At 49.8% G+C, this 20,749-nt stretch overlaps 1 protein-coding gene across 1 annotated transcript in view; it reads left to right on the forward strand.

Annotated features, from left to right (window-relative positions):
* Positions 1-14,070: 14,070 nt before the first annotated feature.
* FGF9 (fibroblast growth factor 9) overlaps positions 14,071-20,749 on the forward strand; it is a 36,534-nt gene continuing 29,855 nt past the window's right edge. Inside the window, exon 1 of the mRNA XM_062195407.1 lies at positions 14,071-14,773. Coding sequence (XP_062051391.1) covers positions 14,497-14,773 — 277 coding nt within the window. The 5' untranslated portion in view covers positions 14,071-14,496. The remainder of the gene's footprint in view (positions 14,774-20,749) is intronic.

Below are 20,749 nucleotides of genomic sequence, written 5' to 3' on the forward strand. Positions count from 1 at the left end.
CATGGGAGAGCATTCCATTTCTTCTTGTTCTATGGAAAAGTATATGAAAGAACTTCAAAAAATTTATGGAAAAATGGATTTAAAAGATAAGTTTATTTTGCTACAAAAATTTTTGAAATTCATTCGTAGTTTTTGCATAATATCCTCTTTCATGCACTTTTTGAAAACCTCTTTTTATGCATGGATTTAAATTTTTTTTGCAGCAAAACAAGCCTACCTTTTAAGTATATTTTAGAAAAACTTTTTCAAGTACCCTTGGATGTGCAAAGCCTCAACAACTGGCTCCATATTTCAGGATGTGAGACATGTTTCTTTTTCTTTTACGTACATGCCTATTAATGTTTTACTTCTGCTCACAGTTCCAAATTTAGAGAATATTCTAATAATTTTTTTATCAAGAAAACAGTCATGGAGCGTCTAGGCTTGGGGTTGGTAACTGGTAACTATGCCATTCGAAAGCCATATAATCAGATACATAATTGAAGAGGATAGAAAAAGTGCCACATGATTATCCAGCCTAAGTAGAAGGATGCAAAATAAAATACATCAGTGAGTAAATAAACCTCAACTATTGTTTAAGAAATGTTCAAACATTAGTAATGGCATCCTGAGTTGGAATTCCTCTTAGTTTTTTCTTTCTGATGTTTTTAAAATTTTTTACATATTTCATTTTATTTGAAAGGCAGAGAGAGAGAGAGAGAGAGAGAGAGAGGGAGAGAGATATCCTTTTATTTGCTGGTTCATTCTTCAAATGTCCATAATAGCCAGTGCTGGGCCAGGCCAAAGCCAGGAGCCAGGAAATCAATCAAGGTCTTCCATGTGGGTGGCAGGTACTTAAGTATGTGAGCCATCATCTGCTGCTTCCCAGGGTGCACATTAGCAGGAAGATGAATTGGCAGCAGAGCCGGGATTGAACTCCGCATTCCAATACAGATGTGGGCATTACAGTGTCTTAGCCACTGCACTGGATGCCTGCCCCCTGATTTTTTTTTTTTTTAATTGCATTAATGCTGAGAAAGAATATTGGATCTAATGGGCATTCTATATCTCTTTCAGAAGATATCACATGTGGGCCGGCGCCGCGGCTCACTAGGCTAATCCTCCGCCTTGCGGCGCCGGCACACCAGGTTCTAGTCCCGGTCGGGGCACCGATCCTGTCCCGGTTGCCCCTCTTCCAGGCCAGCTCTCTGCTGTGGCCAGGGAGTGCAGTGGAGGATGGCCCAAGTGCTTGGGCCCTGCACCCCATGGGAGACCAGGAGAAGCACCTGGCTCCTGCCATCGGATCAGCGCGGTGCGCCGGCCGCAGCGTGCCTACCGCGGCGGCCATTGGAGGGTGAACCAACGGCAAAAGGAAGACCTTTCTCTCTGTCTCTCTCTCTCTCACTGTCCACTCTGCCTGTCAAAAATACAAAAAAAAAAAAAAAAAAAAGAAGATATCACATGTGTGTTGCTGATCAATATGCCAATGAACAACTAAGCTGAATAAAACTACTCTCCCCCAGCCTAATGGGCTTTGTTGAATTGCAATTGCCATCTAGAAGAAGGTGCTTAAAGATTATACATTTGACTTCTTTGAAGGTCAGTTTGGTAAATCTATGTATAGAGAGAGTAAGGATGGATATATCCTCCCAGTTCTATAATAATGAGTGTCTGGGATAGTTGTCTAGAGATGAGTGTATGAATCAGCATAATTCATAGAATTGCTGGGAAGTTCATATAGCATACAATTTTACTTCTTGATAGCCTTAGGAAACTTCGGAACGTTCCTTCCAATTTTGTGTTGTCTCCAATCAGCAACCCAATAGAAATTGCTGCCTGAGGTGACTGTTTCATTAATGTTCTAAATTGGACTTCATCAAGATCTAAGAAAGTGATTCAGTAATAACTAAATCTCAATGCAGATCTGTATTTACTGGTGAGTATACTGGTAATTACAGATTTATTGAAGACTATGCTATTTGCTATTTGGCCTGGTGAATAATACCCTATTTATATTTATGTCCTTAAATTAGACCAGCTAGATGTCAGAAGAACTCAAAAAAGCCCTGTTGGCCTTTCACATGGAGAAGCATGCTCAGATTGTGTGACTTTAGTGTCCCTGCTGACTCAGGTACCTGTGTTTATCTATATCACAGACATAGTGAAAGGTTCAGTTGAGATAGCGTATGTGTGAAGACTTTAGAAACCTATCATATGCTGTGAAATATAAGGTGGGATAGTTGATACAATGTTTATTTCATTTTCAAAAATAAAATATGAGACTTCTACTTTTGGCTAGGGTGTAGCTGGTTCAGGCAGGGTGGTAGTCTTGCAGCAACTTGGAAAAACTGGAAATAACAAAAAGCATGTTTTTTTTGAGGCCATTGTAGATTTGTGGAAGAAATGAGTACTAGATGAACTAAATTACAGAGATGAGAAAACCGTTCCAAGTAAGCTGATGATCGATAGTTTTGTGTGTGTGTGTGTGTGTGTGTTTTCCTGGCTTGAGGGACATTTGTTGATTCTGGACACAGGTTAAGGATTGGTCGAGGTTCAGGCAGAGGGTCCTAGTAAAGGAAAATGAAATCAACAGAGGTTTAGCCAAAATGGAACTAGTGTGAGGAACTGGAAAATGGAGGTGCTTCAAATTTGGAACTGGTTTCCTCCATACTATATTTGCTGAGATCTTGAGCTTCATGGGATACTGAGGATGAAGTCTGAAAACTTCTAAAGACAGTTGAAACCTCTCATAGGCCTATGTTCTTAAGAAATAAGACTCCTCCAGGGAGTAGGGACTGCTTCAAAACACATGGCTGCTTTCCCCTTTCAGACCTCTGCCAAATTTTGAAGCTGTGTTGGGCAAGGAGGCTAGAGAGCTGGTCTGAAAACTTCTGAAGGGTAGAAATATATTTCCCACAGTCTTTCAGGATTGAGAAAACTGATACCCACCAGGCTCTGAATCAGAAGCCTAGGAGGGCAATACCCAAGAGATAGGGGTGAACCAGAGGTCTATGGAGTCTTACCAAAACTGCAAACAAGTCCCAATCCAATTCAGTGCCTGATTGGATTCAGGTGATCAGCCGCTGTCTCTCTAAAAGAAGGAAAGAGACACATTCTCTGGTGGAATAATATTTTCTGGAGCCTCTACTTTTATAACAATGTCTGGCACATTATCAACAATATCTAGACATGCAAAGGGACAAGAAAACATGAATAATAATAAAGATTAAAATAGGCAGTGGAAGCAGATCACATATAAAACTATTGGGATTCATAGATAGGAAGTGTAATATTGGGGGGGGGGAGATGAAAATGTGGAAAATTTTACCAGAGAATGGAAATTTATTTAAAAAAATCAAATGAACAGTCTAGAATTGAAAAGTCAATATCAGAAATTAAGAGCTTAGAGAATTAGTTTAACAGCAGAATGGACATAATAGACACTAGGATTAGTGAATTAAAAAAGAAATTAATGGAGAACACACTATGGAAGCCTAAGTTGAAGTTTGGAAAAAAAATTATAGAAGAAAAATATTTAACATACACATAAGTGTAGAACCAGGAAAAGAGATGAGAGAGAACAGAGACAAAGCAATATTCAAAAACATGACTAAGAATTTTCCAAAGCTGGATGACATTAATTATAGATTTAAGATATTCAGCAAAAAAAAAAAAAAAAAAAAAAGATATTCAGCAAGCTCCTAGCAAAATAAACATGAAGAAAAATGTAACTAGAAACAAGATAATAAAGCTGATGAAAAATCAAATGCTAACTTAAAATCTTTTTTTTTTTTTTTTGACAGGCAGAGTGGATAGTGAGAGAGAGACAGAGAGAAAGGTCTTCCTTTTTGCCTTTGGTTCACCCTCCAATGGCCGCCAGGGCCGGCGCATCTACTGATCTCCCATGCGGGTGCAGGGCCCAAGCACTTGGGCCATCCTCCACTGCACTCCCGGGCCACAGCAGAGAGCTGGCCTAGAAGAAGGGCAACCGGGATAGAATCCGGCACCCCAACCGGGACTAGAACCCGGTGTGCTGGCGCTGCAAGGTGGAGGATTAGCCTGTTAAGCCACGGCGCCGGCCGCTAACTTAAAACCTTAAAAGCATCCATAGATAAAAGACACATTATGTACAAAGGAGCAACAATATGACTTATAGCTACTCTTCAACCAAAATTACAGAAGCTAGAGGACAATAAAAGGACACATTTAAAACTGTAAAATAAAATAAGTGGTATTGTGGTTTGAATGTCCCCCCCAAAATTGGTGTTGAAATTTAACTGTCAGTGCATGGAGGGCACCACCCGCATGAATGGATTAAGGTTGTTATCTAGGGACTGGATTAACTATAAATGTGATGAGTCCAACCTCCTTGTCCTCTCCCTCTCTCATGTGCTGTTTCTGTCCTGAGTGAACTTGTTTGCCCTTCTGCCACGTGGCACAAAGGACCTTGCCAGATGCCAGCATTCTTATACTTCCCAACTTCTAGAGCATGAATCAAATAAACTTCTATGGCTTATAATGTTCCCAGTCTTAGATATTGTGTAACAACAGCAAAAAATAGCAATAGTTAACCAGGTATTCTATACCCAGCAAAAATATCATTAAAAGATGAAGTAGACACATTTCAGACAAACAAAAATAGGAAATTTATGGTGGGCAGTCCTCCCTACTAGAGAAACCTCAGAGAGTTCTTTAAAAGAAGAAAAATTGGAAGGAAAATGATTGTAGATGCAAACAGGAAGATGCAGGAAGAAATAAAGGAAAGAGCAAATAAAAATAAAAATAAAGGTAGACTGTTCAAAAACAAAAGATAAAATTCAGGCCCCTAGCTTATATGAACATACATGTATCTTCCCAAATAAACTTTAGGATAATGTCTTATATGAAGTATACACTCAATATAATTTTTCTGGATATTTCCTCCTCTTCTAAAGAGATTCTAATCTAGCTAGGAAAGCAACTGTTTAATAAAAGTATGAAATGTCTGTTAGCAGAGAGATAATGGGATTAGATAATCTTACTTAATAATTTTCTCTTTTTCCCACCCTTCCTTGACCATATTTTATGTATGACTTCTACAAATGTAATATTATTTTATCCTTCTTAATACACTTTATGCTTCTTTTGTTTTTCTGTCCTTCTTATGTCTTATGCTTTTAATTCATACTTATTGCAAAAACAGTAACTTGGTAATTATCCATTGAATCACTAAAATGTGTAGAACTAGAAGATATGAAGTAGACAGATACTCCATTAAACTTAGTGTCCTTATTAATGGTGACAAGTAAGGACAGAGGTGTAAACAAATGGAGAAACAGAGCACATAGGGAGATAACTCAATGGGAAGCTGAGCAGAAATTAGGCTTACATTGTGAAGCAGATGTAGAGGAATCTGGGAGGAAAAATACAGATAATTAGTGACAGAGTATTGGGAGAGGTGAAGGTTGTTCTTCTAATGGGAGAGACTAAACTTCCAGACAGAGGATTTTCGTGGTTATTATTAAACACTACTTAGCATTTATTAATTGCATTGACAGCCAGTGGGTTCTTCTGCAGGAATAATTTTTAACTGCAATGTGCTCATCACACCTAGAATAACACCCAACTCCTTAACAACGGTTCCAAGGCTCAGCAGGATCTGACCCTTGTCCATCTTTCTAGCTTCATTCCAGAGGATCCCACTCCTCACTTACTCTGCCACCACCACTGGTTTCCTTTCTATTCTGTAGTCAGTTCAAGTTCATTGCCGCCTCTCAGTCTCTGTGCTTGTTGATCCCTGTACCTGGAATTCCCTTTGCTCAGATCTTAGCAAGGCCAGCATCTTTCTGTCTTCAAGCCTCCGTTTAAGTGTAATTTTCTTGGTAAGCGCTGGAAAGCAAAGCTTCTAGTTGCTTCCACAGGACTCTACTTTGTCTTGTGGTATTCACTACTGTCTAGAATTAGTTTGTTTACTTGTTTGTTGTGTGTTTCTCTCCACAGAACATAAGCTCCATGGCAGCATGGGCGTTGGCAGGAAAAGAAAAGCTAAAATGAGTTAGGCTGCAGTGACCCGAGAAGGGTGAAAAGAAATGGAAATAAAAGGTGAATAAAGGAGGGGCAGCACACCAGGAAGCTGGGAGACAGGGCATTGGTAACAGCGGGATGCAGCACTGGGACAACTACAAAGGGAAAAGGATCCCAGGGCTTTGTGGGCCACATATTGTGACAGGAGAAATAGGAAGAGGCAGGAAGGTAAAACGGACAGGATAAAAGCTGGACACAGCTAAGGAAGGGTAAGAGTTACAGTGGCAAAGACGGGAGTAGCAGAATCCTGCCAAGCTTCCCACAAGCCTGATGAGTGTAAAGTTTCACATTTTTAGGGATCAATTCACACACTGAGGGGTGTGGGTGGGGGGAGTGGTCCCTAATTTCCGCAGGTGCTCTGCTCACAAGATTTTTGCATCAGGCACTGTCCTTCTGTGCTTTTCAAACAGAAATGTATAATTATTAAAAGAATTAAGCTGTTTTTTGTAAGTAAGCAACATATTCAAGAAAGTGTATAGAGTGAAAATTCTCCCTCCAACTCTTTAACCCCAGGTATACAATTTTTTTTCCCAAAGGCAACCGATGCCAATGTATTTGCTTTTTGTACATATATTACTTCTATATATAAATATGAAACGTTTCCCCATTGGACATAAATGATGGCATACTGTATGTACTATTCTGGATTTTAGTTTTTCCTTAACAGTGTTCTTTGGAGATTAGTACATATCAGATTCAAAATATCTTCCTTTTTTTAAACAGATGCATAGATTCTATTTTATGGATTCCCTATAATGCATTTAAGTGGTCATTCTTGATTGTCACACAGGCTGTTTTCAATCTTTTGCCACAGCATAGAATTTTCTGCACATTTGAGTTTCTACATGTATGCACAATAAACAAAATAAATTTCTAGATGGAAGATTGTTGAGTCTGCAAGTCTATGTATTTGGGCTTTTACCAGATATAACCAAAGTACCTTTCATAAAGCCATATCAATTAATCTCCACTAGTAATGTGTGAGTGCCTGATTCCTCAAATTCTTTTTTTTTTAAAGATTTATTTATTCACTTGAAAGTCAGAGTTACACAGAGAGAGGAGAGGTAGAGAGAGAGAGAGAGAGAGAAGGAGGGAGGGAGGGAGATGTCTTCCATCCGATGGTTTACTCCTCAGTTTGTCACAATGGCTGGAGCTATGCCAATCCGAAGCCAGGAGCCAGGAGTTCTTCTGGGTCTCCCATGCGGGTGCAGGGACCCAAGGACTTGGGCCATCTTCTACTGTCATCCCAGGCCATAGCAGAGAGCTGGAGCAGCCTGGATGGGATGCTGGTGCTTCAGGCCAGGGTGTTAACCCGCTGTGCTAAAGCACCAGCCCCCAGATTCCTCAAATTCTAACATACAATGTTTTATATCACTTTTTAATATTGTGAAGTTTATAGGTTAAAATGGTATAAGAGCATGACTATATCTTGGGTTTATTTTATTATGAATGGAGTTGGGCATTGACTAATCTTTAAGAACCATCTCTATTTTCTTTTCTATAAATGGGGTACTCTGTTGTTCATATTTCTTTTTTCTTTCAATACTTTAAATATTTCATTCCACTCTCTCCCTGCTTGAATGGGTTCTGAAAGAGAAGTCTGATGTAATTCTCACCCTTGTTCCTTCTTAGGTAAGGGTTCCCCTTCCTCTACCCACTTGGCTTCTTTCAAGATTTTCTTTTTGTCTTTGATTGTCTACAGTTTGAATATGACATGGTAGGTGTAGGGTTTTGGTATTTGTCCTGCTTAATATTTTCTGAGCTTCCTAGATTAGTGTGTTGGAGTCTCTCATTAATGTTGGGAAATTGTCAACCATTATTCTAATTTTCTTCTGTTTCCTTTCTTTCTTATCTCTCCTTCTGGTACACCCATTCTACATTTGCTACATATTTTGTAATTGTTCCATAGTTTTTTGATCTGCTGATCCATTTTTAAATTTTTTTTAAAATTACTCTTTGCATTTCAGTTTGAGAAATTTACATTGGCAAATCTTCAAACTCATTGACTCTTTCCTAGGCTGTGTCAAAACTACAAATTCACCCAGGGCCTTCTTTATGGATGTTGCAGTGGTTTGGATTGCTATTATTTCTTTTAGATTATTCCCTTTAGTTTTCATCTCTCTGCATACATTACCCTATTCTTAGAGGTTGCCCACTCTTTCCATTAGAGGCTTTAACACATGAAGCATAGTTATCGCAAGTGTTTGGAGTGATAATTCCAAAATTCCTGTTTGAATGTGGCCCTTGTTTGCTTGGTCTCTTCAGACTGTGATTTTTGCCTTTTCAAACTGTCATTTTTTGTTGAAAGCTGGACATTCTATACTGGAAAAATTTACTAAGGTAGAGAACTCTTTAGTGTGAGAGTCCATGTTTATCTGGCTGGGAGTTAGGCTGTGTTTACGGCTTGCTGTAGCTATAGGTGTCAGAGGCTAAAATTTCCTCTGGTGTCCTTGTTTGTCTTCCTTGTTGTGTTGGGGTTCCCTGGAGACTCCTGAAATAGGGTCTGAATCTTGCATTTCTACTGCTCTAATCCTTGTTGTCCAGGAGCCCTACTGATGAGGTGCTAAGGTGTGGAAGGATGGTGTTCTCTGTAATGGTGAGTAGAGCCTGGCTGGGCACTTCCTTTCCCCACACTGAGGGCTAGAGTTGGGAGGGGGGTTCCCTCCCCCAGCTTGCTCAGGCTCCTTGTGGGCAGGACAATAAAGGCCCTGGGTCTATTTCAAAGTGATTACTTTCCTCCTCCTGCTGGGAGAAGCAGAATTTTCTGTGATTTTCACAGTGAGAATCCGATAGGATCCTGGAAGTCTGGGTGTGTGTGTGTGTGTGTATGTGTGTATCTATGAGAATGGGCACCCTCGTAACTCTCAAGCTTGTCCACAATGAGTCTCCAGCAATTTTGCTTCAATGTCCCTCCTTATGCCGACTCCATCTGTGGCCTCTACACCTGTCTCTGAGTCTGGGTGTCTGCCTGTCTTCCCAGTTCTCAGGGCAGCAATTTGTCCTGTGATTTTGATTCGCTGGTAAATCTGAGTTCTTGCTTTTCAGTTTTTTCAGCTTTTTTTCTTGTGTGGATGAAGTGATACCCAGACACCAGAAGCTGTATTTTCCTTACTGATTTGTAGGAGTTCTTACATATAGTAGAACACTTAGTCCTTTATCTTGATATGAGATGAACTTTCCCCCCCAATGTCTTCATCTATCTTTTGAATTTCTAGTTTCTTCCTGTGCAGCTCAAAGACGATTTGTATGTGCATTTATTGATACTCTCTTTAAGGTATTTGGATTATGCCATTCAATTAGAAAGGCCGTCACAACTCAGATTATACAGGAATTCTTTCTTTGTTTCTTTCAGTACTCATTATAGCCTTATTTATTATATGCTTGGATTTTAATCTCATGTAAGGTGTGAACAATAAATACTACTTATTTTTCTCCATTTGTCTATTCAGTTGTTTGAAAACTCTACTCAAGCTTATTTTTTCTCATTAATTGATTACCATATTGTAAACTTCAATATGTATTTGTGTCTACTTCTGTAATTTCTATTCTGTATTATTCTTTATCTTTTAGTTATATGCTAATATGAACACTTTATATCATACTACTACTCTAGGAACATTATATGCCTTTCAATTTGCTCAAATCCTTGTATCCCTAGGGAAATTTTAAAATATTTCTTCACCTAGACCTTTCACATTTTCTTGTTAATTCCATTCCTAGGGATCTTCTCTCTCTTTTCTTTTTTTCTTATTATATCTGGGGTCTTTTCCTTCATTGTTTTTTAATTGATTGCTTATAAACACTTATATAACTTATATAAGCACTTATTATAAACACTTATATAACTGTGAATATACCCACAAGAATACATACTCATCATTTATTTCTGTATAGTTAGCTTGTAGAAACATGCTATTTACATTTTAAAAATCTCTGCCTGTTATAATAAAGGGCAGGATTGCCCAGGGAGGAGGCCTGCAGCCTGTGAAGGGGCTCTACCAGCTTATTAGCACTGTGGCAATAGGCATGGTAACTGCATCTCTGTCGTTACAGCTTGTCCATCTGTAAAATGGGATGAAACCGTTCTCACCTCGCCAAGCAGTTTTGAGAACCAGAAAGATGAAGCACAAAAGCCCTTAGCAGTGTGCCTGAAACACAGCAAGCACTCAACAGCTGCTGCCTGCACGGGTGCTGTCCCCTCACCAAGGAAACGCAAACCCAGCCCAAGGGCTCAGTGTGGGAGCAGACACTGGCTTCCCAAACCAAGCCCTAAGGCTGGCTCCTCAGGGCGCCTCCAAGAAGCCCTTGGATAGGCTAGAGGGCAGTGCGCTGGCCTGGGGGACAGTGGAGGAAATGCAGATGGAAGGGGAGAACCCCAGCTACACTGCAGGGGAATGAAGGGATTCCGGGCTGACTTGCACTTGGGGTCCAGGGAAACAGATGGAGGAGAATGAGAACCAGGAACAGGGCACCCCATCAAACGGCCACCCCCCGAGTTTGCAGGGGGTCTTACAGCTGAGAGGGCACTTAGGCATACGCATATTCTACACAGATCTCAAACCAATCTTCACAGCAACTGGCTGGGTCCACGAGGAAGGGATGCACAGTCACGCAGGGCGTGGGCAGAGGGCTGGACGCCATGTTGCAGGTCGGCTGCCTCCCATCCCAGCGCGCCTACTTCTTTATAAACCCTCTGGACTTCTCCCACCTGTGCCTAGGTACTAAATCGTCAGCAGCCAATGGGCCAGCAAACACAGGCGAGGGGAAGAAGGGAAAACAAGACGGATTGAAACATTTTTGAGAAGAGGTAGTAGAAGAGAGTCTGGCTGAACAACCCGTGGACAGGAATCCAAGGGGAGGTGCTACACAGGGAAAAGTGTAAAGATGGCGACAGCGTCCTGAGCATCTCACGTGCGCGGCCTCTTTTTTGTGCAAGTTTCCTTTGATCCCTAACAACAGTCTTCCCAGGCAGGTGTTGTTAAGTCAATGACACCACGTGTCTCCAGCAAGCTAGGGCCCCAGCCCCGGGGGCTTGGCATAACTGAAGACTACTTGGGAAACACACCCAGATGCCTGGCCCAGGGTCGTTCACGGTCACGGCAGAGCAGGGAAGGAACCTTGAGGACGTCGGCCCCGGCGGCGGGCTGAGTGCGGGAGAAATGTGATGCGGTCAGCGGCCCAAGCAAGGACGTCGCTTCTGCCGCTGTCACGAGGATATGGCCAAGCTGAAGCAGCCAGGCCAGGGGGCACCCAAGTGGCGATGGCTCCTGGCAGCCGGAGCTCGGGATGCAGGGGGGAAATGGTAGACTAAGCCAACCGCAGTGGAAAAAGAGACGCCCAAGCAGGAAAAGTGCTCCATCAGCGACTTCTCCCCGTCCCCCTCTGCTGCATCGCTTTTTAAAGCGACAGTCGCGACGCCGCAGGATTCGGAAGCGGAAATGGTCTCTGCTCATTGGATGATGTCTAAATTCAGATCGAAAGAATGTGGTTGGAGACAGCTGGTGGAAACGGTCCAGTGCCGTCCCCAGTGAAAATGCCCACGTGCTGCTCGTCGCTGTCCCTCCCCAGCGTCCCCCAGTCTCCATCTCCTCTCTCGCTCGTCTTCCATCCGTGTGTGCTATTTTTCTTCCTTTTGTAACCGACCCGGGCGCCTTGCACCCGCGTGCTCCAGGAACGCCCCCTGCTTATCCCAGCGCAGCCGGCTGCGCTGTGATTAATGCGAGCTGCTCGGCGGTTTATGAGAAATGACACTTCCTCCCCAGCTTCTTGTATCTGCCGCCGGGCAGTTAACGCGACCGCCCGCTCCCTGCCGCCGCCGCCGAGGGGACCGCTCCCGGGCTTCGGAAGCCTCGGGAGCAGGGCGCGCCGAGCCGGCCCGGGGACGCCGAGGGAACCCGGGCTGCGGCGGAGGGGCGTGGGAGGGGTCGGGGGAGGGCCAGCCAGCCGCGCGGCAGGGGCACGCCTTCCGTCCCCGGGGGGCAGGGGACGGTCTCCGCAGGCCGCCGGCGCTCCCCGCTCTCTCGAAATCTGCAAATTCATTGCTCTCCCTTTCATCTTCCGGCGAAAACCCTGCGTCCGGAGTAGGGCCAGCCCCCCGGTCTTTCACCTCCAGCCTTTAGCCGACTTCAAGGCGGATTCGACTTGGGCCGCCTAAAAAGGGCTTTGATTTGCTTTCCCAGCGCAGGGGTCCGGGTCTCGGGGCTTCCGACTTGGCTTCGCACTCGCGCCCCGCAGTCTGGAGCTGCGCTCAAGTCTGGGCAACTTTCACCATCTTGACCCGAGAGTCGGGCCGTGGCTAAGACAATGTGAACAAAGAGGAGCGAAGGGGGGGGGGGGGGGCGAGAGAGGGGCCGGCGGGTGGGCTGCGGGGCCCGTGTGCGTGCGTGTGTGTGTCGGGGGCAGCCGCGCGGGGATCGGGACGCGGGCGCCTTGCCCCCGGCGCAGAGCCCCCCACCAACGCCGGGCTCGTGGCACGACTCGCCCCGGTAGGGCCCCTGGGCGGTCCCGGCGGCAGGTTTCTTTGTCCCTGCCTCCGGCTGGGCGCGAAGGCTGCCGGCCAAGAGCAGAAACCTGAGCCTGGGACTGGAGCTCCGGCTTCCACGTGCGGCCCCGCGAGGCAGAGCGGGAAGGAGCGGCCGCAGCCCCGGGCGCCCCGCGACCCGTCTCGCGCGCTAGGCTCTCCTGGTTCCGCGGCGGGCTTCGGGACGTGGAAGCAGACATCGGAACGCGCCTTTCGCTTCCTCGAGCCGACGCGGGGCTCGGGAGGCCCCGGGCGGTCCCAGAGAGCGGTGTTGGGGGGGGGGGGGCAGAGGGAACCCACTGGCGAGCGTTCTCCACCCAGACTCCCTGAAGACGCGCGCGCGGGTCTGTGGCGCGAGTCGAACTCGGGCACCTAGGCGGTTCTCTGGCGCCCCCCGGCCGACTGCGCGGCGGCCTGGGGGACCCGGGGGGCGGGGCGGGACCATCACGCAGCCCCGGCCCGGTGGACGCTGCGAATGAAACCGAGACGGTGGCTGCATCGGCGTGTGCGTGCGTGTGTGTGCGTGTCAGTGAGCGAGCGAGACTGCTCACAGGCGGCCGTCTTACCTGCAATAGCGTTCGCGCTTCTGTGTCTGGCAAAAGAAGGCAAAAACTGCCTATCCACTCAAGCTCACCAACCAACAGCCCTCCCCTCCAACTCTCCCAACTAAGTTACATTTGGTAATGCCATGCGAGGCTGCAGAGTCCACGTGAAAACTAGTTGCCCAATTTCACTCCGAAGCTCCATCGATAGGCAGCGAGCTGGATGTTAGGTGCCCGGTGTCCAACCTCCCCAAACCACCCCCACCCCCTCCCCGCCCCTGCCCCTGCTGCGGGATTCTGAGCCTCCAGGAGACTCCAGGTCCCCTTCTTCCTGCCTAGCGCATCTGTCACAGACTTTTCTCGCTAGAGCCCGGGTGCCGCGGCCGGTCAGCCCGGCGGGTCCCGCGCGCGGTCCGGCGCGCCGCGCTGGGCCTGCCGCAGAGCGCGGGCGCGGGCGGCCGGGCGGGCGCTAGGACCGCGGGGAGGCCCCGGGCGGCCGCGGCGCTACCTTAAACCCAGCCCAATGCCGCTGCCTGCGCCACTCTGCGCGCCGGCGGGGGCTGCGCAGGAGGAGCGCTCCGCCCGGCTACAACGCTCCGCGGGCCGGCGCGGCAACACCTGTTCGCGACAGCCAGGGCGGCACGCGAGCTCCCGGACGCGGCTCTCCTCGCTCGCCGCTCGCCACCCGGGCTAAAGCCAATGGACCTCTGCCGAGCTGCCGGAGCATTCTGGATACTAGCGTTGGACGCCTAAAGTTTTTCCTTCTTTTTGCTGTATTTTTATTATTATTATTATTTTGGAGGGGGGACCGGGAGGGGAGATTGGTCGCCGCCGCCGACGAGATTTTTTTTTTTTGCCCCCTTGAAGGATTCCTGCTGATGTCTGCAGTCGGTTAGAGAGTAAAAACAGCGCATGCCTTCCTGGAGTCAGGATCCGTAAATTCTGACGTAGCCCATGCATCTTAAAAATCCCTATAATAACGCCTAGGCATTTAAGTTGCTATGGTCATTCTGATCTCCAAGCAAATGGAGAAACTACGGATTTTTTTTCCTTATTACGGTCGCATGGGATGAAGACCTTCCTGCCTGCTGAGAGCTGGGGATCTATCCGTAGAGATACCTAGAAATGTTTATCAATATGTCAGTGTGTGAGTATGAAGTGGTGGTTTCTTAGACTCTCAGTGGTTTGACCTTGAACCTGTGCCAGTGAAACAGCAGATTACTTTTATTTATGCATTTAATGGATTGAAGAAAAGAACCTTTTTTTTTTCCTTCCCTCCTCTCTGTGCAACTGCAGTCAGGGGAGGGGAGTCGGAATATACCTCGCCTAATATCTCCTGGGTTGGCACCGTCATTATTGTTTATTCTTGTGCTCCGAGAGCCCAGTCCTCCGATGGCTCCCTTAGGTGAAGTTGGGAACTATTTCGGTGTGCAGGATGCGGTACCGTTTGGGAATGTGCCCGTGTTGCCGGTGGACAGCCCGGTTCTGTTAAGTGACCACCTGGGGCAGTCCGAAGCAGGGGGGCTCCCCAGGGGACCCGCAGTCACGGACTTGGATCATTTGAAGGGGATTCTCAGGCGGAGGCAGCTATACTGCAGGACTGGATTTCACTTAGAAATCTTCCCCAACGGTACTATCCAGGGAACCAGGAAAGACCACAGCCGATTTGGTAGGTATACCGTTAACCCTTTCGTGTCCACGCGGTGACAGGTTCGGATTGTTAACTATCGAGGAGGTGGTGGCGGGGGGGGGGGGGTGCGGGCAGGGCTCTCCACCCCCACCCCACCCCCACCCCCTGTCTTTCTATCTGTGTCTTGCCAGCTCAGAAAAAAAAAAAAAGCCTCCGGAATTGCAGATCTGCTGCTGGCACTGGTGCAAGTCTACACCGAAAGGCCTTTTTTTTTTTTAAAGGGGGGGGGGCATGATTTATGAATATAACACAAGTCCTCAGTTTTTTTGCATCCGACACACGGGAAGGTCGGGTGTAGGAAGTTTCTTTTGAATGGAGGGATTCCACGAGTTTAAAGCTTTAATCATTAACTACTAAGAACTTAAAAATGCATTGAGTTTCCTGAAGGCAGTAGGTGGGTATCTTGTGCGCAAATTGAGGTTGCTTCCCTCTTGCCTTTTTTCCCTCTAGTAAGTATCCTGCTTGAATTGTAAATTAAGCGTATTGTTTATCCCCCCCCCCCTCCCCGTGAGGGTCTGAAAGCTCCCGTAGGCGAAGATTGCCAACTGATTGTTCTGTGGGGAGGAAGACTCTAGTCCTGAGAGTAGGGGAGCGGCAGGGGCTGGGGCAGAGCGCGCCCAGCGGGGGCGGCCGTCCCTCCGGCTACCGAGTCGCAACCTCTGCCTTTCCCTCTGCACAGCGTGCAGCCCGCTGTGGGTTTTCCTGGGCGGCTCTCCGGCGTGAGTGTGTGCGTGCGTGCGCGTGCAAAAGCCGCGAGCTCATTTTAAAGGGCGTTCCGAGGACTTGGTTTTCCGAGGAGGGTATTTGTGACTCAGCGAGCGATCGAGCGAGCGCCGGTGACCCTGCCCACTGGGATGCCTGCACGCACGTGCTGGACGGGGCGCCCCTAGCCCGGCCGCGCGGAGCCCACGGACAATCCTGGTCGGGGGTCGGCGGGGGCTGGGGTGTGGGGGGGGGAAGCTGGGACACTTCCACTAAAAAAAAAAAAAAAGCCACTTTGGGCAACCAGACTGTTGGAAGGAGTTAACTTGTGAGTGAACCCACCTGACAACACTTAAACCAGGTCGTAAAAAAGCAAGGTCCTGCGGTGGCTTTTCTTCCTCACGCTTTCGTGCCAGATGTTGGAACACAACCTAACTGCACGGTTAGCTTCGTGGGGGCTGCGGGTGAGGCAGGCCTGGGGTGGGCACAGTCCCAGGTAACACGAGGCCCGGCATTTTCTTCCTAAGGCTCCCGACCGGGGCTGGAACCCAAAGCTTAAGGCAAAAACAGTTGTGGCTCTTCGCTGGTGCCATTATTCAGCTGGGACAGAACGGCTCCCCCACCGCCCCCGGAGTCAACGTGGCTCCTGATGGTTGCCAGGGAAGACTTAAACTTTTACCAAAAGTGCTCCGGTCTGGCCGCTTTAAGGGCTCTGCGGCTGCCGTGCCCAGCGTTCAATACCAGCACAACAGGCGGTGGGCCGCCGTGGGTGGGAGAGCGACGGGTGTCCGGGTCCGCAGCGGCCACCCGCGGGGCGTCGACGCTCGGCCGGCCGCGGGCGAGCGGCGTGGGCGGCCGGCCTGGGCGCGCCTCGCGGCCCGGAGCCCCGGCCCTCCCGCGCTCGCGGCCGGCAGGTGCTGGCTCGGCCTCCCGGGCCCCGCGGCGCTCGCGGCGGTCGCTCGGCCGGCTCCGCGCGGTCCTAAACGCGCTCGGGTTGCGGCTCCCTTTCCGCCCGGCTCCCGTGCGCCCTTAGGTGCTGGCGGGGACCTACTGCCGAATCGGGGGCGACGGGCTGGGGGAGACACACTTCTGGCCGCGCTGGGGGAATCCTGAGTTTTCGTCCCTCCCACCCCACCCCGTTTAGTCCCTTCGCTTTCTCTTTGTGTGTGAGTGTGGGTCTGGCGGGGCTGACAGCCGCCGCCCGGGGCAGCGTGGTGGTTTCGCGTGGTGGGAACGGCTGGAGAGGCGCGCGACGCGGCAGGAGAGCCGGTGGCGGGGACCGAGCGCGGGCTGGAGGTCGGACCCCAGAGCTCCGCGTCCCGTCCCGGGCCCCTCCCCCGGTTTTCTGGAGCGCACAGCCTGCTTTCGGAGGTCCACGGGCTCCGCGGGCCGGGGAGGTGGGTCGGGGACCCCGAGCGCGCAAGGCCGGAGCCGCCGGGGAGGGGGTGGGGGGGGGACAAAGGGCCGCGGAGGCGGGCGGAGGGGGCGGCGTGCTATTGTTAACCGCTTTTGGAGAGCAGAGCGGCGGCCTGCGGACCAGCTTTCCCGCGGACCCCGCCTCGCGTCCGGGAGCTCCCAGGGTGCGCGCCCAGCTCCAGGGGCGATGGGCTAGCGCCAGCCTCATTGTGTGAATTGTGGGGGTCGGAACCCCGGGCGCAGCACAACTGGACCCCGGCGTGGAGACATTGTGGGATGTTGCGGTCGGGCTTCCTCACAGCACCCCATCATCCACCCTCACCCGCCCCGGGCTTGATTTTTTTTTTGATGCAGTCACCTTTAGGGTAGGACATTAGCTACCACGCGCAACCGAGTCATCAGAAATTCAGCAACTCTGCCACCCGGGCGAGACGGAATGCACGGGTCTGTGTGTGGGGGGTGCTGGAGGGTGAGGGACTCGTTCTGGGGTCGGTGGACAAGGACTGCAGGCACAGGGGCTGAGTAGATACCATCAAACAAACAAACAAAAAAAGCAAGACCTCTCCCCTCCTGGAGCTAGAGGTTGGAGGAGAAAGGTGTCACCAAGAAGTGACATGTCTACTTTGGCTCGCCGAGCTTCGTAGTGTGTGTATGTGAGGAAGGGGAAGGCAGCGCGGGGTGGGCAAGGGAGAGGAAGCCCCTGCCCAGGCTGGGGATTGGGGACGAAGAGCCGCGAGCCGGCCGGCCGTGGGGGAAGGGCGCGCCTGGCGCTCCGCGGTGCCACTCACCCTCGCTGGGATGCAGCTGAGTGGGTGGCTGTGCGCAGTGGGGTGGGGAAGGAGGGTTATTTAAATCTTTCATCCGGCTGCAGTGAGAAGCGGGCCCCGGGGGTGTCAGCAGTGCCGCGGTCTCCCGCTGCTCCCCGCTGCGGCAGGTCCCCAATATTAGCAACCCTCTGCAGCTCGGTGCGCGTGTGCCGGGAGCCTCCTACCCGCGCCCTCCCAGCCCCGCCCTCAGGGGCTGCGGCGGCGCTAGGACCGCGCGGCGCGCGCACGCCGAGGGCGGAGGAGCGGGCCGGCTGCGGGAGGGGGCGCGGGGCTGCGGCAGCGCGCAACACCTGGCGCTCGCGCTCGCCGCCTGCCTCACCTTCGGGCCTCCTCCCTCCGCCCGTCGCGGCTCCCCGCTGCTCTCCCCGGCTGCCCGCGGGGGACTGGGTCTTCACCTTCCTTGTCTCTTCCGATTCCCGGGGAAAGGGGGAGCTGCGGGTGGGGGGTGGGGCCGGGTGGGTGTACCACCCCTCGGTTGAGACCGAAGGTGCCTGTTCGACCTGAAATGGAATGGCCGAAGCAGAGATGCTGAGGGTCGTCCCCGTGCAGCCGCAGGTGACTGCAGCTGCTGGCGAGCGTGGCGGTGACACAGCAGAGGCAGTGCAGGCGACGTGGGGGCGGGGCGGCCGGCCGAGCCTCCCGCGGGAGCTGCGGCCCTGACAACTTAGGTGGGACCTTGAGGGAGTCCTTTGTCTTTCCTTTTGGTGGGGCGTCGGGGTGGGGTAGGGGGAGGCGTGTGGAGATGTTGGTGGAGCGGAGGGGAAAGGACTGGGAATTGTGCTTCTGGCTGGTGGAGCGAGACGTTGCATCTCATGGATGCTCCTGTAATATATATGTGTGTGTGTATATATATATATATATAATTTTTTCCCCACTTTTACAGCACTGCATCCTTGCTAGGTAGGGGGAAAGAAAAGCAAGTGGAAAAATCAGTTGGGAAAAATGGTCATGTGGAGTAATGAGAAAGTGAGCACTGGAGTTGATGCACTATAGCTGGCAGGGGCTCTGACCCCAGATGAGCACCCCACCAGGGGCTGCCCACTCGAAGGCAGTCAGGCGGCGGAGGGGAGAAATAAATACTGCAGTAGGATTTTTTTTTTCAATAAAAGGAGGTTACAAAACTTATTTCGAGGGTTTTGCACTTAAAATTTGGTGGGTTCTATCTCCATTCAAGTCGTCATTCGTAAGTGATCTCGGAGGTTTGTTCAAGTTGGGTGGATCCCCGAGTTGCCCCCCAGGAGGCGGTGCCGGAAGCTCTGCGGAAGGTTGCTTACCTCTGCATTTTCAACAGTCGCGGGTCATGCATGGCTCGCTGCGCCTTCTGCAGAAGTTTGTGTCCTCTGAGCTAAGAGGGCAGCTCTGTTAAGTGTTGGGCTCTCTGGTTAGAGGGCTTGCCTAGGTGGGGTCAAGGGGCGGGGGAGGAACTTCTGTGCTCCTCCCACTTCCCCCGTAGTCGTAGTCGGATCGGCCTGGTTCCTGCCACCCAGTGGTGCCCGCCTAGGTGGGCTGCAGGGGAATTGTCCATTTGAGCCGAGCTGGTGGAAGCCTCAGCAGTTTTGGGATGGTGAGGGCTGGGGCAAGGACCAAGGTCGACGAGGTCATTTTTCTGAAGTAGTTGCCATGGCCTGGGAATCTTGAACCACGTCAGACCCCATGGGGCCCATTGAGCCCCTTCTCATCTGAGCTAGTGGCTGTTGTGGAAGAGAATTGAGAAATGACACTTGTCACAGCCCTGGGCTTTTCATGTCACTCCATCATCACCTGTTACCCTGGCCGCTCTGGGCTGAGGCTGTGTAGGTTGTGGGTGCCTAAGAGGCTGCCACGCAACACCTGTTAGAACCATTGTTAACATTAGGCATGGCCCCCTTCCCTTCTCCGGTTCTCCCTGTCTACCGCATTTTCCCCTTCCTCTCCTTGACCACTAGACATGCATTGTCTTTACACAGAAGCCTTCTCCTGGGCTGCCCACCTGTGTAAGTAGATAACATGAGGCATGTGGGCAGTTGTACTTGTGGGAGAGCAGTTGGAAGCATTCGTTTGGCACCAGCTGCGGCCTAGAGAGAGCTTGATTAACCTGGCTGAGGTTCTAGGGTTCGTTGTGGACAGGTGGTACCAGGAATTTATGATAAGGATGCTGGGCTGGTTGGGGTGGGATCCCGTGGCCAGGTTGCCAGGTCTCCCTGACCTCAGTGCATCAGGGCCGTTCAGGTGTGGGAGAATGGCTATGACTCATACATGCGGGGTTCTCTTTGCCCTTGGGTCACCGTGGTGACCTCCTAAGAAGCTGGGCTCATCTCTGGAGATGTCTGTGTTCAAGGAGCTGCAGAAATATGCGTGGTGGTTTGAGGTGATGAAATCTTTTCCACCTAGGGTCCTGATCATTCCTCTCGCCGGGATGGCTCCTCTGAGACTTGCTTCTCGTTTACGGGAAGCATCCCCTGACTTGCCTTCCCAAACCTGAGCAAACCGCCAGCCCTGGCTGGATGTCACCACATTGTCACTGAGTCAGTCTGTTCGTTTGTCCTTCCTCCCTTCCAGTAGTCTTCCCCTTTCTGGAGGTTTCACTTTCAGAGGTTGCAATTACTCAGTCAACTGTGGTCTAAAAATACTACGTGGAAAATTCCAGAAGTAAACAATTTGTAAGTTTTAAATAGTTTTTATTATAGTATATTGTTGTAATTGTTCCATCTTTTCCTGAGTTATTGTTTATCTCTTATTGTTGCCTAACCTACAAATTAAACTTTATGATAGGTGTCTGTGTGTGTGTGTGTGTGTGTAACTGCATAGTATATGTATGTAGGTTTGGTGCTATCTGTGGTTTCAGGCATCTGTGGAACTTATGTCCTGTGGATAAGAGGGAGTCTACTGTAGATGGTGAGCAATTTGAGGGTGTAGGGCCTAGGCTGTTGTTTATTCATTTTTATGTGTGGGCTTGGGGTAGAAAAGTCCCTCAAGAATAGCTTGTTGAGAGAGTAGGGGAAGGAATGCATGTGAGTTACAGCTGCCGTGT

This window comes from Lepus europaeus, chromosome 6 (genome assembly GCF_033115175.1).
Source record: "Lepus europaeus isolate LE1 chromosome 6, mLepTim1.pri, whole genome shotgun sequence".
NCBI classification, from domain to species: domain Eukaryota; kingdom Metazoa; phylum Chordata; class Mammalia; order Lagomorpha; family Leporidae; genus Lepus; species Lepus europaeus.